We start from the raw sequence: 17,733 nt of genomic DNA on the forward strand, positions 1-17,733 counted from the left end.
ACTGGATTTTATTAGTGACATTTTATATCCTACTTTGAATATCACAATGATATCGGCGAGGGAACCATGGACTGTTTCTCAGAGTGGAATATAGAGGGGGCTTTAATTTCGTCGCCTTCGGTTCTCTCACCCCTGTTCTGAGAGAGCTTTGAACCCAGCCACAGGCTCGTGCTGGGTTGTTGTATTTCAGGTAAAGGTATAAGTGTTGCTAGCTTACAAAATATCGGACGGATTTGAGGATAAATATCCCCCCACCTAAACAAAAATAAATACATAAAGGACATTTTTCTCATTAGCCAAGTTCTTGGAAGGTTTAGCTTTTTTCGTCAGGTGTGACCAGTTAAAGTGACCACTAACTGACCATCAGTTGGTCCTGAAAATGGAGGCTGTTATCGAGAAGGAATGCAGTGCGCTCGGGGGACTTTTCCAAAGTGTTATCGGAGACATGAAAGTAAGTACAAAATATATTTTACATCTGATGCGTGTCTAGTTAATGCATTTATGAGCCGGGGTGCATATTTTGCGAGAAGAGTTAACTAGATATAGAAAAACGGTACAGTACTTTTTAAATACTGGTGTTTAAAATCACAAGGAAATGGTTGTTGGTGGCTGTCTAACATCCACGCAGGCAATGAGTGACCTTTCTCGCCCCACTTCACTGAAGATTATTTGGCTCCAACCAGGACGAGGTCATCAAAGGCAGACTAAGGACATAATCTTCGAGTCACGAGTAGTTCACTACTAGTTAGCTCATTATCGGTTAGCAGAGATTTGACCACAAATAGGAAATTTTTGCCATATGTTGGATATTTGTTGGTCAAAAATAGTATATAGCCGATATAGTGGCCTAATAATCTTATTTCACAGCTGTTATGGGGTAAAGGAACGGTTGGAATGCTTGGTGACCTGGAGGTTACTAGGCTTTGACATGGCCAGGCCAGGTCAAACTGTCAGCTGGATACCACCCTCTAAGCGTCCAATTAAGTTCTCTGACACTTGATTTTTTTTATCTGTGGTTACAAACAAAAGTTTAAGCCTAGGCTTTATCCCTTATTTCCAGTGAAAAGTAGCTTTACTTGATTTTACTTACCATGCCTTTCAACGGGAAGCTAGTAGACAGGCACACAGACTACTTTTATCAATCGACCTCGAAGACCGGTCAAGTTGTTCAAGCACACTTTTGTATGTTTCATGTGAGCAGTGTGTCAGAATGCCCATCCAGACAGTCTGCTGGGCAGATGTGTCTGGGATACAGGCCGTCTGTTAGGGGGTGTAGGGTTGCCCTGGGTGACCCTCCTCGGGGCACTGATGCACAACACACCAGACCCATGCCTCGCTTCTCCTTAATCTCTATGTTATTGAAAAAGTATTGCCTAACAAGTAACCAGTTTTTTATTTGTATTTGTCCAAACTGTTTTGAAGTGTTCTCAATAACAAATGCTGGATAATTAATGCAGTGACGTGTGCTCTGGTTTCCTTAGTGATGGTTTACGTGTTTTCTGTTCTGTGCCTACAGACCAGTTATCCCATCTGGGAGGACTTCATCAGCAAGGCTGGGAAACTGCAGTCCCAGCTCAGGTGAGTCTGTTGTGTGTGTGTGTGTGTGTGTGTGTGTGTGTGTGTGTGTGTGTGTGCTGGTCAGTCTTCACTTTTTATCATGGAAATCAGGTTAAAGCCTTTGCAGGGCTTGTAAACCATGTGTTTGTAAACCATGTGCCCCCAGTGTGTATACCGGCTTTTGGTTTCCCTGTCTCACAACGGAGAGCTCTTTACTTTGTTTTACTGAAGAGTCGGTTTGATTCGAAGGTTGGGGTATGCCTGTGAGAGTAGCTGCAGATAGGAGGTATTGCAGAGTCTTTGGGGCAGGAAGGAGGAGCGGGGCCATGTGTGGCAGGGTGGGCCAGAAGCAGCATCTGCAGGGCAGGTGTGGAACAGGAGTGAGGAGCTGCTGGTCTGGCGAGGGTGGCTAGGGCACTCGCAGTACAGTTTGAGTGTCTCTACCCTGTACTCTGTAATGACATCCAGTGGGTAAGTGCTCTGTAATTTAGCCTGGTTTGCTTCTTTCAAAGCGGCTAGGAAGTTCCACAATTATAGTTTGTAGTCATCTCTGTATTTTGGGGACAAAATCTGGTCTTTTTGGTGTCCTCCCTTGTGGGTTTGACTTCTTTTTTTCTTCATAAAACAAGGTTGACCCCAGACAATCACAGTGTGGCCACAGCCCTTACACGCCCCACCCTCTCTTTGTAGCTTCATGTCTTACCTTTTGAGATACAGGTCATCTACCAAGAGAACCCAGGATATAGGCACCATGGCATTACCAATGGCTGAAATGAGTCTTCTGTTGAGCTTCTCGTTCTCTGTGAGAGGACCCTCCAGTGGAGTGGAGAGAGATCAAGGACGGCTCTCTTTCAAGAAGGGCTCAGAGCCGTGGGGAATCTCGGTGACATCCAGAGTCTCCTGCAGATGCGTCAGCTACTGTAGGATAGTAACGTGTCTCAGTCAAACCCAGGCCGTGGATGAGTCTCTCGGCTCATAACATGGAAATAATGGTGTTTCCCCTCCGCTGAGTCTGTAGTGTGGGGATCGTTTGTCTGTCGGTGTTTATAGAACATGCATGACAATGAACAATGCTCTGTCGAACCCAGGGAAGCAAACAGTTCCTCGGGCTTCCGCCGTGTCTCTACCCAGCCTTCAAATAGATGCGTGTGTTTGTGTGTGTAAAAAAACACACCCTCATCCTGCTGCCACACTTTCTCCCTCTAAATTACATGACCACAATGATAAAGGAATGCATTGTGCGTTCATTCTAGGTTGTTAGTTGACTTTGGTAGAACTCCTTCAGTTCGTCTCGGACGAGCTCTATGGAGAGACCCGAGACATGTTTACGTGTCTACATGAACCCCCATGAATACACGCATGCAGACGCACCTTATCTCCCATCCCAGAAGTGTAACCCTAGTATGCCGGCCGGTGGAGCGTCGTTCTTCCTCTTCTGCGTTCCTCCTCTCCTACACCTGTTTACGTCTGAGCAACCTGCTTTGACTGTTTCCATAGCGATCCCTCCAGTGTTGTCTAGGTGCCTCCGTGTTGATTTTCCACCGAGGCAGTTTCTGTTTTGGTTTTTTTTCCACACACTACCGACAACAACCCGCACACACGACATGTCTCTATGGCTGCTACCAAAACACTGGTTTTTGTCTTTAACCTAAAGCTGCAATAGGTAACATAACATCGATTCCAATGTGAGAAACGGCACCCCCAATTCTTGTCTGAACTTCTGAGCTTCCCTCCAGCTCAAATTTGATTGACAGTGGATTCACAAAATAAGCGAAAGAGGAAAGCCTGCCTCGCCAAAGGCAATTGGCTGAAAAAGGATTGCTGGAACATAATTGAAAAATGTGAGAAAGAAAATTGACATTGACATTCCACTGGCACTGAGCTGTCTGTGTTGCCAAACAATGCTCAGTTGTCCTCATTATCTTACACAAGATATTTATAGGGGGTGAAAACAATTTTGTTCACTGAAAAAATCATACCTTTTTAAGAAATAAGATTCCAAGCAGCAGGTTCATGTAACATTTACATGCATAGTGTAAGTCAAGTCCCAAGCCTGTATATCTGGAGAAACACCACCAACCCGCCACCATCCTGCCCTGCATCTGGTCCCTATCTAGTCCATATCTGATGGGAGACACGCGCCAACAGCCCTGCCTCTCTGGCCCACGTCTCCGCTATGCGATCTTGATCACGTGACGTGCTCTGGTGCTCAAGGGCCGGGCACCTTTGATGAGCGCTGGAGATTTGTGGCGTCCCGCTCGTCTGCAGCCGGTCAGTCACACATTCCAGACATGTCAACGCTGCTGGGGTGGATGGACCCTCTGTGATGAAGAGCTCCAATCTTCATCTGCTATTACTGCCATTAGCTGCAATTTAAGGAGTTAATTGCAACCCCCTGCTGTCAGAAGGCGCAATGGAATCTAGATGTAGTGAATGGACGTCAATAAACAAACAGTTTAATGACCGACACCAGCAGATGTGCCAAATAAATGCATTTATTCTCTCTCTCTCTCATACGCTCACACAACCACGCACATAAAACAATGTAAAAACTCAGATAATCAGTACTTGAATCAGGTCCAACAAAGTTCGCTTAAGTCCTGCCCTCATCACACGTGTGTCTAAACTGGTTTACGACCAGACCAAACCCTGACCTGACGGCCTGTGTTCTATGTGTTCTCCAGGGCAACCGTGGTGGCAGCTGCAGCCTTTCTTGATGCCTTCCAGAAAGTGGCTGACCTGGCAACCAGCTCACGAGGTAAGCACACTACCTGACCTGGCCACTACCACACGAGGTAAACACATGGTCACCATCTGCAGCCGCTAAATGAAGGCACTGGAACATCTCACTTGGTTAAACCCACCTACTAAACTACAGAGAAACAAGATCATTGGGCCTATTTGTTTTTGTCATTTTGGAACATCTTTGTAACAGTCCGTTTTGGAAAAGAATGACAAATTAATTCATTATGTTTCATTCTGGAATTCCCCTTCAAGATACAAACCAGTTTATTTCCTATAGATGCCTGTGCTCAGTTCAGGCCTCTGGCTCTCTGAGGACGCCAGGGCTGCATCAGGGAACCCGGGGCCCATCCGTATGGGTGTAGCTGTTGGGTTGCTTGGACCAGGTGCTGTGGGGTTAGTGGAGCCAGAACTCCTTGTCCTTCAGGCTCAGTGCAGCTCTGGGGGTTGCCAGGTTGGCTGGTGAGAGGCAGGGCGGTGGGGGTGGGGTTATCAGTGGGTCAGTGGGTTGTTAATCCCCTTTAGCTGTAAATCCATCAGACTGCTGCTGTTGAATCCCAACGCATCTGGCGTTGGTGTGTGTGGGTCGGTCTTGGTCTGTGCCAGTGTCTGTCTTTAATAGAGGCATTCCTACATGTGCAAGGTGCCTGTCTGGAAGTACCTTATGTGAGGAGCCTGTGTGTGAGGAACAAACAGGTTGTGTTTGCAGTGCTGACTGCAGTGGCGTCGCTGTGAGTGTGTGTGTGTGTGTGTGTGTGTGTGTGAGAAAGAGAGAGAGCGCGCCATCTCAATCCCTGAGCCTGACACCTTCTGCCTCGTACTGCTATTAATAGGAGCCAGGCGCGACATACACATTCATCACACACTGCGGGGCAGGCACAGGCAGGCTGGGGAGATGTAGAGGGACTAAGACTCTGTCCCTCTCTCTTTCTCTCATCGTCCCTCTCTCTCTTTGTCCCTCACTCTCGCTCTTTCTCGGCCCCTCTCTCTTTGTCCCTCTCTCTCTCTCTCTCTCTCTCTCTCTCTCTCTCTCTCTCTCTCTCTCTCTCTCTCTCTCTCTCTCTCTCTCTCTCTCTCTCTTTCGCTATATCAGTCCTGTCAAGCCAAAACTGCGAAGCTACAACAGCATTCAGCTGAGTCAGTGACTCAACCCTGCAGGTAGATAGTCATGCTGGCAGTGTAGGTGGGACACACACACACGCACGCACACTTGGCCCAGGCATTGTGGGAGGCTACCAGCTGTGCCACCCTGCGTCATCACCTCATGGTTCTGACGCTTCCCCCTGTTATCAAGATCAGACCAGGAACAGGATCACATCCCACTCCCAGAGGCCAGAGTGAGAGCAGAGACACTGGGCCTGGATGTGAACCTGCACTATGACCCAGGGACACTCTGTCCCGAGAGGACTCCCTCTGTGAGCACAATCGCCGAGTGTACAGTACAGTCTGGAACATGAGCCTAGCGGTATTCATATGTGATACCCCCTCCCCCCCAAGACACACACACACAGCCACACCCAGCTAAGCACCACAGCCTCCCCCCAGCCTCCCCCATCTCTCAACCCAGTGCTGGGGTTGGTTGCCCCTAATTGTCCATGCAGTGCTAGTGGGGCCAGCTGAATGTGGTGAGAGGAGCCTGGGGGGCTATGGAAGAGAGGCTGTGGAAGAGAGGCTCACACATGAATTTACTGCCTCATATGCAATCCTCCCTCTCTGGTGTTTAATGATGCTGCAGTGGCCCCTGGCGCAATAACTGTATTGTGGTCTCTATAACTCTCACTCTCTCTTTCACACTCTATCTCTCTCTAACAGGCTCTCTCTCTCTTTAACATGCTCTGTCTCAAACACACTCTCCGCCTCTAACTCACTGTCTGTCTCTATAGATCTCGTTCTCTCTCTCTCTCTCGCTTTCCATTGCTTCCCGTCTGTCTGTCCTCCCCCTATCCCTCCTCTGCCCCCCCCCCCGCCCTTTTCTCCATCTCCTCTCTCTAATAGCTACCTTCCTGCTGGATTTGAGATTGTTCTCCCCCCACCGCGATTAAAAACACATCATCTGATCTGAACCCGTTTGTCTACAAAGAGCCGGAGCTCTGATTGCTTCGCCTAACGACGGCCATGTGGTTCAGTATCACTGCCTGCTCTAATGATGATCTGAGCCGGGTCAGTCTCACAGCTCTATAGGGGCTGCTTGGTGCTGTCTGGTGATCCATCAGAGCTGTCTGTACTGTAGGCTCAGAACCCCATCCATCATTCCTGCCCTGATCTCCGCCATGTTTCCTCAACAGCCCGGCTGCACAGCTACATAATGAGAAAAGCCATGTTCAGGTGATCTGCTTTCGGGAGTGGATCGGTTTTCGCCCTCCTCTTTGTCCCGGCCCGAGTGAGATCACATGGAACGTCAGCCTAGATGTGTTTGAAGTTGGATGTGAGACGGGTGGCTACTGTGTGACGGACAGGACAGGGGAGGTATGGGGACAGGGCTCTGTATTGTTCAGCCTTTTGTCTCCAGAGGGGAGTTCTGACAGAGACTTTGTACTGGGGAGATGGAGTATCCAGGCTTTAGGTTAGGTCTCCAGGTGGCCCTGTGTTTGTGTGTGTGTGGGGTGGGGGTTGAGACCAAGAGTCTTAATATAGAGGGAAACCTGGGTTTTGTTTGGCGTGCAGTGTACATCTCCATTGCAACCTGATGGCAGCTGGCTTGTTATGCTGTTACAGAAGGTAGCTGGCTATCTCCTCAACAGTCCCCATCTCTGAGGCGTCGCCCGGCTTTCTGGTTGTTGTCTCCATAGCAACATCATGACAAGTGTGCATTTGGTAGTCTATAAGGTGATCTGCACCTACCCTGCACACACCACAACCCCTCTGGAGCCTCTGATAGGACAGACGAACAGGTCTGGATTACCTGACAACATCTCACTGTGCACGTGGGATTTGTAATGTTCTTGACCTGTGGAGCACAGGGTAGGCAGACACGCACAAACGGCTTGGCAGACAATGGTGGACTCACTCCAGAGGGGACAACTGACACACACCATAGTAGTTTTGTGTGTGTGAAGTCTTCTGCTTGCTGCCCACATAGTTGGTTACCCTCAATGTCTTTGATGGTGTCCACAGAGAATTCTCCAGAACATACAGTCGTTCTGTTTCCATAACAAAAAATGGGGAAGTCATTGGGAAGTCACAGACAATGTGCACCAATGTTTGCTGTTGCTTTCATGTGTGTCCTTTGAAATTTGAACTTTACGGCATTGTTTTATTCCTCCCAATTTAGCACAGGTTACCAATACATAAAAAGAATGAATACATTGCACGCAGTATTATTGTTTTATCTGTTGCACAGTCAGACTTGCACTGCTGACAAGCTGTCAAAAATCCGAACATGCTTAGTTATGTGCTCCTAAGTCGCAGTATATTACAGGTGAATGTTTACACAGATGTGTCTGTCAGTTTAACAAGACAAGTATGTCTGTATAAATAGACTTGATATGCAGGGGAGATTGTAGACCATTTCAACTGGGGGGGGGGGGGGGCGGCAAGCTGGGGCCAGGTGTACGGTTAGAGGGGCCAGTTACATTAAACATTATTGTTGTCAAATAGTTTTCTTCATCTCTTCACACATTAACAGGCAAAATGCCATTAATTATGCCAATCCGATTATTCAGACTCTACATGTAGGGGGGCCACAAGAGGGTCCAAGTTTGTTGTCACAGGGGCACCGCCGCTGTTGATATGAATGATCAGCTTTCAGGGCTTGTGTTCCGGTTAGATATTGTTCAGATAAACACAGCTACGTGTTCTCCCCAGGGTAACGGATTGGCGGGCCAGGCCTTTGAAAGGAGCAGTTAAGAAGTTACAGACACCAGCCGTCTCACTAAAGGCTGATAACAGACAGTGTCGGCAAAGTGATGCGTGTCTAACTAGAGAGGGTACAATGTCTGGGGAAATTGTGAGGTGTGCTTGCGTCAGTTGCAGATGATGTTTTTTTAACTTAAATTTTACAAGTATATTTCAGGTAGTGGGTAGTGGGACAAACTTTTAATCAGGATTCTTCCCGTCCGGGTTCAGTTGGTCTTCATGGGGTTTTGTCCTGTGGGGGTTAAAAGCAGAGCGAGAGGTCAGTCTTTTTTTTCCAGCCAGTCTCTTTGCTGAACGACACTCGGGTTGTCTCTCTGGTTCTTTGTTCCTCCCTCTTTTTCCTCCATGCGGCCTCGGGCTGACTCCCTTTATGCCCTCCCCTGATCACCTGATGGGCTGCAGGTGTGACCAGTGCCATGTGCCAAGGGGCTGCAGCACTTCCACAGGAAGATGTACTCCTTCTATCACCTCCCCTATTCGAAGTGAGTTCACAGATCGTGAACTCACTTCCATATTGGTTTCAATGCCACAGATGCCCCCATTGCGACATTTCTGGCTCCAGGGTCCGTACTCTCCCCACTCATTGCCGTTACCCTCCAGAACTGGGTTGCTTCTGCAGTGGAATTTGATGTTATTGACGGCAGTGTCGTCACCAGAGCCCTGATGGCCCTCCACACGCAGTTGGAAGGAGATGTGTTCCCCCGGGGCAATACTGAGTGCCCCGGGGGAGATTTACGCACTGAGTACGTAAATCCAAATACAAGCAAAGCAATCGTGACCAAGACAAACATTTTGACACCGACGTTGTCTATGCAGTCTAAATATTGAGGAATCCTTGGGGGTTGGAAAATGAATATGAATAAATAAAAAATAAATATGAGCGAGAACAATGGTTGTTCTCTTGCCGAAGGCAAGCACACCCAATAATAATATATATGTGAGATTACTATAGGTTGTGCTCTTGCCAAAGGCAAGCATACCTAATAAAATACAGCTAATCTTTCATTATCAACTGTTCTCTGCATGGCTCCTATTCAGAAGCAGAGATCTACTTTCATGGTTCACGGTTGGTAAATGAAAGGAATGCCAATTAAAGATTTCAAACACAAAAGTAGTTTTATGCAGCTATTGTGTCAAACTGTCACAAGTTGTTGGCTGTCCAGTTTAACAGGCAGGTGGGTAAGCAGCAATGAGGACTAGGATTAAATTGGTAGGTTTCAAAAGTCGTCTGTTTTTTATACTCAGTTTGGGCGAAGGGCCAGGCACAAAGGATTGTTGTTGAAGTCTGAGGAGGACATTTGAGGTGGGGTTAGTAAAAAAAAAAAATAAGAATACAAATTCTTAGCAGTTTTACTTTTCTAACCGACTTCTATAACTCCCTCGCCCCCCCTTTTTTTCTTTCTTTTTCTCTCTTGGTTTTGGTTTTGGTCCCAACAGCAATGTTGGTTTGAGTTGATCCTGATTGGCCAACCTTTAGACTACTGATGTGTTTTCTGTGAGCTTCACAGTGCTGTTCACATGGCATCAACAACACAGTAGGTTAAAAAGTAACAACAATCCTTCAGGGTCACGCTGCAGTGGTTCAAATTCCCCCTGACATTAGAAGTACATCAGAGTCGAAGCAGATAAAGAACTTTAATGCTGCAGTCTGCTTTCACGACATACAGCACTCTGAAACTCTTTAGTTTTGTTTGAATTAAGACTTGCTTCTAAACAATTTGCATGTTGGCTTTGCCTGGGCTCATGCAAATGCATTGTTCAATTCATGTTTATTTCCTTTTTTTTGAAATCCACTCATTTGTCAGGAAAAGATCGACCGTAAAAGCCGTCACTCTCTCTTAATCCCCTAGACATTCCTGCCCAGCGCTCAAGCTCTGCTCAGCCCCTTCCGCAGGCAGAAGGTTTTCAGACTGTTTACCTTGAATCAGCGTGACTTCATTTACCTCGAGCTGGATCCGTATTCAATTTGATTCTACGCAAATCTGATTTAATGATTACCAAAAGTATGGAAATAGAGGCAGCCTTGCCTACGAACATCAGCCCAGTTAATGTTAACAGGCTGAAAACAAAATCTCACTCTTTCTGGATCTCTCTCTTCCTCTCTTTCTCTCTATCCTCTTTTTCTCTCGTCTCGTATCAATCTCTCTCGTGTTTGACTGAAAGACGGTTCATTTTTTCCATACATACTGGTGCCTCTCAGATCATATTTTCCCCTGAATGTATAATAGTTCCCTGTGCTAAGGAAGGCTCAATGGGCCTGTGTGTGTTTGTGTGCATGTGCACGTTGTGTGTCTATGCACCCAGAAATGTCTGCATGTGTGCGCGAGTTTGTATGTCTGTAGAACTACTCGGACTTCATTATGTCCCTTTGTGAATCCAGAGCTGCCCTGTCGCAGAGTACAGTAGCCAACAGTAACAATGAGGCCTCTGTGAGGCAGCCTGGTGCAGGCCTCTCAGATCGCCTGGACAGGCTGTCCATCCACGGAGGTCCGGGACCCACAGCCAGGGATGAAGTCATAGCAGGGAAACGGGAGCGCTGACCATCCCAGCAGCTCCTCCAGGGAGCCAGCTCTCCTCCCTGAAGCAGGTTATAGACCAGAGGGATCTGGGAGAGCCAGCCAGGCAGCAGCTTCTAGGGCATCTACTCGCTCCCAGCCTGATGTGCTGGACCAGCTGGGTGCAGAACCAGGCCAACTCTGCCTCGCCTCAGTCATGTAGAGACTTGGAGATTTCACAAGGTCATTTAATCCCTGTGGTGGATCATAGAGACAGGCTTTTCTACACATTGATTGTCTCACTCTCTCTCCCTCTTTCTCCCCCTCTCTCATTTTCAGATGCCACACCCTTCCTAATGATGTTTGTTTGTGACTTTTTATAAATGGGAAGCATGTGTGCTGACAAGTGTCCAGGGCCTGAGGCAAACTCCTGTGTCATTATCACAATATCTCTGTCACTTCCACAGAAGAGTCCAGACACGTCCAGACAACGACACACATACGCACGCGTCTAGGGAAACCTGTTTCTGTCACTCTCTGGGAAATGCCAGTCCATCAGTGCCTTGTGGTTTGATGCTTGTAAAAACACGATTTCAACATGATGAAATCATGTGTACTGGGTAGGTAAACAAAGTACAGTTGCGCTACTTGAAAACTTCTTCTTGGCCGCATTTTAGACGTGTGCACTTGAGCGAACACAGCTGGTCAATGTTTTATTTTTTTCCGTCCAAAAGAATTAGATTAGGCTACATTTTTAAGACAGAAGCTCAGAGGTGCTGGCAGGCTCGAGCACCTCTGGAGTTAGGGGTTATTTCCCCCGGGCCCATCGGAGAGGCATCCTTGACGTCTGCTATAGTAGCTTATTTCTGCTCATATAAGAGGGGGAGGGTAGATGTAGATATAGTACTGTACTGTACCTACATCTCAGATAACATTCTTACAGTCAACAAGACCAAAGTGCTTGAGAGGCCTTGGCAGGAGCTGGCTAACCCTCTCACTAATTCACTTCAGCTACAGGCATGCAGACCCCCACCACAGCAGAATAGCTGCAAGCGAAAACTAAGCCTCCAGACTCCAGACCCCGGCATGTACCTCGAGAGTGCCAGAGAAAGTGCAATCCGTGGGCCGGGTCCCTTACACATGGCCAGGGAATGTTTACGGATGTTAATAAGCATTTCTGCTGACCCCTGAGTTCATTTTTCAGTCAGCCACGGCGTGACAGTAGTATGTAAACATGTTTGTTCTCAGTTGATCTGTTTGAACAAATAATCGTCTGTGACCAACAGTCTTGTTGAAGGGGAACTTAGGAATGTTTCACAGCCAATTTCTTGTTTCATCTGTGGTCCTCTTAAAGATACACTACGTTCTTTAAGGCTCGTTGTGTGTGATAATTACATGCAGATATTTATGCTCCGCATCAGGTTCACCCCGAAGAAAAATCTATCCTACAATATGTCATCTCCAACAGTATCCACCTTAATTATAAACACAACTCTACATCTATAATTTCTTCAAAGTATATTGGGTGTTGGCCAATTTAGTAAGAACCATTACAAAGACCCTACTCTCTCTCAAATGTATCCTGCTGTAGAATGAGACTCTTCCCCTCAGCATCGTCAGGGTCGTCCGTACTGGCGGCTGTGACAGACAGACTGTTGACCTGCACAAGGACCGTGTGTGTGGGACTTTCTGGAGTTACTTGTGCAGGCGAACAGGGAGGTGCTCTGTTGGAACTTGGGAAGCCCAAAACCTTGTAGTGTGGCTGCAGTTTTTTGTGGTTTTTCTGGTTGGTTTTCAACAAGCCAGTCAGTCATGCAGAGAGAGAGGACTGGAGGGCCTTGGTGTTGAATGATGAATCTTTTAAGCTGTCTTCCTACAAGCTGCGCTGCTCAGAAAACAACCGTCAATGCCAACCCTTTTTCCAGTGGACAGTTTGGGACACAGTAACAATTGTAGCCCTGATAAAACGTTAGCAGAGGAAAAGTGAATCAATGACCTAAATACGAGAAAATTATTGCTCTCGTCTTATCAGTTCTCTTTCATGTTGTAGATTGAGTTGCCATTGTATTTCGGAATCTCAATACGATGCAATTCTAAAATACTTTCATGCAGATTTAAAACGTGTCTCTTCTGAGATGCGAACTGCAGTGTGTGTGTGCAGGAGAGGGGCAGAGGGTGCAATGTAGACGGATTACTGGTAGTGAAGTCCTAGCAGCACCATGTTGGAGGACTGCTCGTGGTCCTTCACATGGAGGAGAGATCCACAGCCTCGTGCTCTGCGCGGGACTCAATCAAGCCTCTGTTCATCATGGGAAACTCCAGGCCAGTGGGAAGAGCAATTAAGTGTCTAATAGACCAGACACACACAAAGAAAGTCCCTGCGCAAATTTATGATGAGGCCCCAACCCCAGTATGTTTGTGCAAGATTTAGGAACTGGTGGCTTTGTTAAGCCACTCTGAACAGTCAGGTTGCAAGTCTGTATAATATATATTAGCATAGGGTTAGTAAGGAATATGGTAAAAGATGCAGTTGCAACAGCTGCTCTGTTTGGAACATCTGTCAGTTGTATTTCAGCTCGTTTGTGAGATTTGAATCGCTTCTGGAACTCTGGTGGCATGTCTGGAAAATACCTCAGAAAATACCTTCCTGCGTGTTAAGCTATATGAGGTAGATTAACTGCCTCCAACAGACCAAGCTAGTCTTTTTGTTTTCTGTTTTTATTCAAACATGGTTCAAACATTGAACCAGACTTGTGACCTTTGGATTTTGCTCACTGGAGCAACAGTGCTAATGGTTGATAAGGGATGCAAACTCATTCAAACCCAGCTAACTTCCCAACCAAATGTATTCTAGTCTTTGACATACTACCATCTTCGTTAGTTAATCCTGTTTCATTACGGAAGAAATTAATGCTGAAGTTACTGAGTTTGTTTTCTTGTTGGTAGAAAGGTCATATTTCAATATATTTTCAGTTACAGAACAATAGTTGATATAGTAGTAGTTTTAATAACCACGGTTTTAGTTGGACGACTGAGTTTCTTTGTGTCTGTGTGTTGGCCTTCTGTTGCTGGGTTACACTAGGGTTAAAAAATGTGCTAATTAAAGTAGTGCTCATAATGTTGTTTTAGGGTTCATTTGTTTTTAAATGAAACATGTTTCTTATTGAGTCCCAGTTACCCTTGCGTCAGCGCTTTGACCTCTATCTCTCTCTGATTTCCCAAAAGTCATGTTTTCCATGTTGTGTCACTGGGGGCGACACACTGTTCACACAGCGGGCCAATGGCAGACTGCCTGATGGACATTTTGTAACTAGGAGAACTTTTTGTGCAAGGAACACCCTCAAGGACAGAGCATGGAGCAGGGAGGGGGCCGGGGGCCAAAAGAGCCTTGTCACTGAGAGGTTGTGTTTGGGAACAGCTTTCTGTCACCAACCTGTGCACACACAGATAAGCACACACACACACTGAGATCTCACCTGCCAGTGCCCTTACCTGGGTCCACCATCTGCCAGAAGAACTGTCTGTGTACCAGTTTCTAATGTAGGCTATACAAAAATGCTCATAGCAACCCTCTTTGCCAATACAACTTTTTTCCAGGTAAACTTATGCCAAGTACCCTTCTCCAGGGTTGTGTTTGAGTCATTATAGTCAATTTTTCTTTTGGGCAGTAAAGTATCTAAAAACAGTCGGATCCATCAAGCAGTCAGAGGCATGTTATCGGAGAGAATCCTTCATTGGTTCTCCTGCCGGGCTCAGGCAGCTAGGGTCTGTGTGTTTCTTACCCATAGAAACGCTGACTTGGCCACAAAGCCACTGTGAATCGAGCGTTGTCAAGAACACATCCTTCAGCAGGATGGTATCTTGTAGAATGTTTTCTCTCGGCTGGGACTGACAGTAGAGCAGACTTCTGGATGTCAGGATGTGTCTGTCATTACCAGAACAGGGATATGCTGGTCTGACACGCCTGTCAATTCTGGTTTGTCTTCTTTCTCAAATGATCATCATCAGCGTGCTGACAGTGTTCTTTGAACCTGTTCCTGGCCACAGATAAGAGGGACCCTGCAGCAAGCTTGTGAGGAGCTCTGACTGATCCTATACCCGCACAATGCAAGTGAGCACTTGTGCGTTTCCCTTTATGGATGTTCAAAGGAAATGGATGGTTTCTTGTGTTGTGTTGTAGCAGGTGATGGTAGGAGTATAGCACACTTCAGGTTATAGATAGAGATGTACGTCTCAGAGATATCAAACCAGTTTAGTTGATGTTCTTGTTAGTTGGAATGGGACACCCATGCTTTTACTTGATTGGACTTGTTGCAGATCCCTAGCTTGCAGACCCTATTTTAGATTGTTGTTGCTTGCCGATATGTTATGTCCTTGTCTTTGATGCTGCCACTACACTTCTTTTTTTTAAATGTGTTTTACAATAAGCATTACTCTCATTTTTCATCGGTATCGGGCAATCTCAGAATGCAACCTTTTACCTCACCTCCTGTCCATCTGAGAATAGATTATTGATCATGTACGCGGTCTGAGTGATATCTATGATTAGATTACTGTAACATTAGGCCTCCCCTCTACTGCCTGTATATCTGTGATCGCCATCAGAACAGTCTCAAATCGGTTTCCTTATTGTATGATGATTGCGTGGTTTGATAATGCGCCCGGCCTGGTCTTGAGGCCCATCTGTTGCCAAACGACAAGGCTATCTGCAACGCTGTTGCCTGACAACATCCTGAGGGCTTGGGCAGGAGCCCACCACCGTGCTGGTCTTATCTGGACCTGCTTCCTCCGGTTCCCCTGGGGACTGTATGAGATCAGCCCCATGGCTGTTTCCACAAGCTCTTGTTGGAATCTGAGTGGATTTGTCAACAATACTATGTTTCTGTCATTCAAGCACCACCCAGAATATTTAACCAATAATGCTCGGTGCTAGTGGAAAAGTGGTGTCTGCTGATTTTGGCTGCCTTTTTGTAGTCCACTTTCATGAAGATTCGGCGATTCAGGAAAGGTTTGAAGTATCCCAACACCAAGATGACCTTCTCCAGATGTCCCACATTCATGAGCCTGTCACCTCCTGAGACGGTCGACCAGAAGCCTGCCTAATAATCCTGTCTCCGAATCTATGTCAATGGCAGCAAGATTAGAGAAAGTGGGCCAGCGGAGCCCAGAAAAGAAGTGCACCGGAGAGATTCAGTGGGGGGTTGGGGAGAGAGGGGAGAGTGGGTTCCATGGGTGGTCGTTGAGGATGAGAGAAGACTAAGGTTTGCCCTCTGCAGGACTGCTAACACTGGATGAACACAGCATTAAGTATCCTATGATGTGTCCTTCACTAGACTTCTCTTAACTTCCGCCACCTCTTGCATTTTTATACTGTTTTTGTTCTTTTGGGTATTTTATCTACCACAGCCCTTATCTCTGGTGACACGGCCTCCGACGTCAGCCAAGACTGTTGTGTTGCGATACGGATGTTTGGAATGCGTGTAATGTGTAGACACTGTTGCATGTAGATTATCGCAACAAGCCAAAGTCGGCTGGAGGCTACTGTGCTCACAGGTTAGTGTTTGTACAGTCATGCCTTTCAGTGGCCATTCATGTAAACCCATTCCCAGCATAAACCATTGGCATTGTTAGAGGGTCAGACCCTGAATAGTCATGGACATGGACTATTGTCTACTATTGTATGAAATGTTGTATTTGTCCCCAATTTAAACCCATGAATTGGCCACTGTGGTGACTGGATTTGTTCACCCACCATTGACAGTGGAGTACAGCACAGCGCAGTACCCAGTGAGGGGAAAGCAATCTGGGAGAAAATCTGTCTGTGACCTACTTATTATTGCCCTGATGTGTAGATGGTGCTGCGCATCTGCAGCAGTCTCTGGGCAGAACTCTGCATGGTAATGGCTATGACGAATGCACTCCATGAATATTTCCCCTCATTGATTTGGTCCATGTTAGGGTTTGTGTTTATGCTTGAATAGCTTCCCAGACTGCGATGCCAGGCCGCACCAGTCTCTGGAGGCATCGTTCTCATTCTCACAGGGAGGGATTGTTGTCTAAAACTTGGAAGAGCCGCATTTGTGGAAGCCCCCGTTTGGTCCAAAGCCACACATTTGATAAAGATCTTATTATTTCTGTTAGAAGGGCTGGCTCTCACAGGCGTAAATGTCTCGTAAGTTTATACCACTCACTTCCAGTTTTGTGGTATTATGAATCCATTGTCGGGTAGCAGTCTCCCGGAGGCTGGCTGCAACAGTGGATATGTAAATATCCCAGAGCAAGCTGACACTCGATGTTGTATCCATATAAGTCAAAGTGTTGTAATCAAGACATCCCTGCCAGCATCACACCCTCTCCTAGAAGATGATGACTGCAGCTCTACGTGAGGAACACAAGACTTCCTCCAACCCCACGCCCCCCCCCCCCCCCCTTCCCCAGTTGACCTACTCCGTCGTCTAGTTTTCGAAGGCGTGTGACAGGGCAGTCTGCATTCTCCTGATGGATGCAGCCGCCAGCGCTCACTTCCCACATCTGAGATCGGGCCTCGTTAGAAAACCAGCTCACTCCTCTGCAGTGGCACAGTGACACAGATACCGCCTGCCTGCCTTTTCCTGCTCACCATGCTGCAGGGTCAGCTTTAGCTTGCTAAGTTGTCTGTCTTGCTGTTTCCAGCAAGGAATTTGCTGCCTGAGGGAGATCCCGTTGGTTACTGAGCTGTGATTGGCTGCGTTAGGGAGATCCAATTGGTTGCTGAGCTGTGATTGGCTTCCTTAGGGAGATCCCGCTGGTTGCAGAGCTGAAATTGGCTGTCTTGGGTAGATCTTTTTGATTGCTATTGTGTCAGACAAGCTCAATCCAGCTCAATTTAAGTATGTGTAAGAAATGGTAAATACTTTTTTATCCCAGGTCAGATGGTAGTCAGAATACCCAGACCAAACATCTAACAGTCAGAGAGATTTACTGTCTGCCTCCAGGCTAAAGGAGATTGACTGTGGGGCGTGTGGCTTAGCAACAGTATTCATGACCCTGGATGGCTGCCAAGCTCCTTGCCGTAGCAAAGCCCCTGCTGTTTTGATGAGAGCCA

At 46.9% G+C, this 17,733-nt stretch overlaps 1 protein-coding gene across 3 annotated transcripts in view; it reads left to right on the forward strand.

Annotated features, from left to right (window-relative positions):
• Positions 1–17,733, forward strand: part of LOC136944216 (protein MTSS 1-like) — a 35,888-nt gene continuing 18,155 nt past the window's right edge. For all 3 annotated transcript variants that reach the window (XM_067237890.1, XM_067237892.1, XM_067237891.1), the window contains exons 1-3: positions 1–451; positions 1,517–1,578; positions 4,242–4,315. In XM_067237890.1, the coding sequence (XP_067093991.1) occupies positions 380–451; positions 1,517–1,578; positions 4,242–4,315 (208 nt within the window). In that variant the 5' untranslated portion in view covers positions 1–379. The remainder of the gene's footprint in view (positions 452–1,516; positions 1,579–4,241; positions 4,316–17,733) is intronic.

The sequence above is a fragment of the Osmerus mordax genome, chromosome 6 (genome assembly GCF_038355195.1).
Source record: "Osmerus mordax isolate fOsmMor3 chromosome 6, fOsmMor3.pri, whole genome shotgun sequence".
Lineage (NCBI taxonomy): Eukaryota > Metazoa > Chordata > Actinopteri > Osmeriformes > Osmeridae > Osmerus > Osmerus mordax.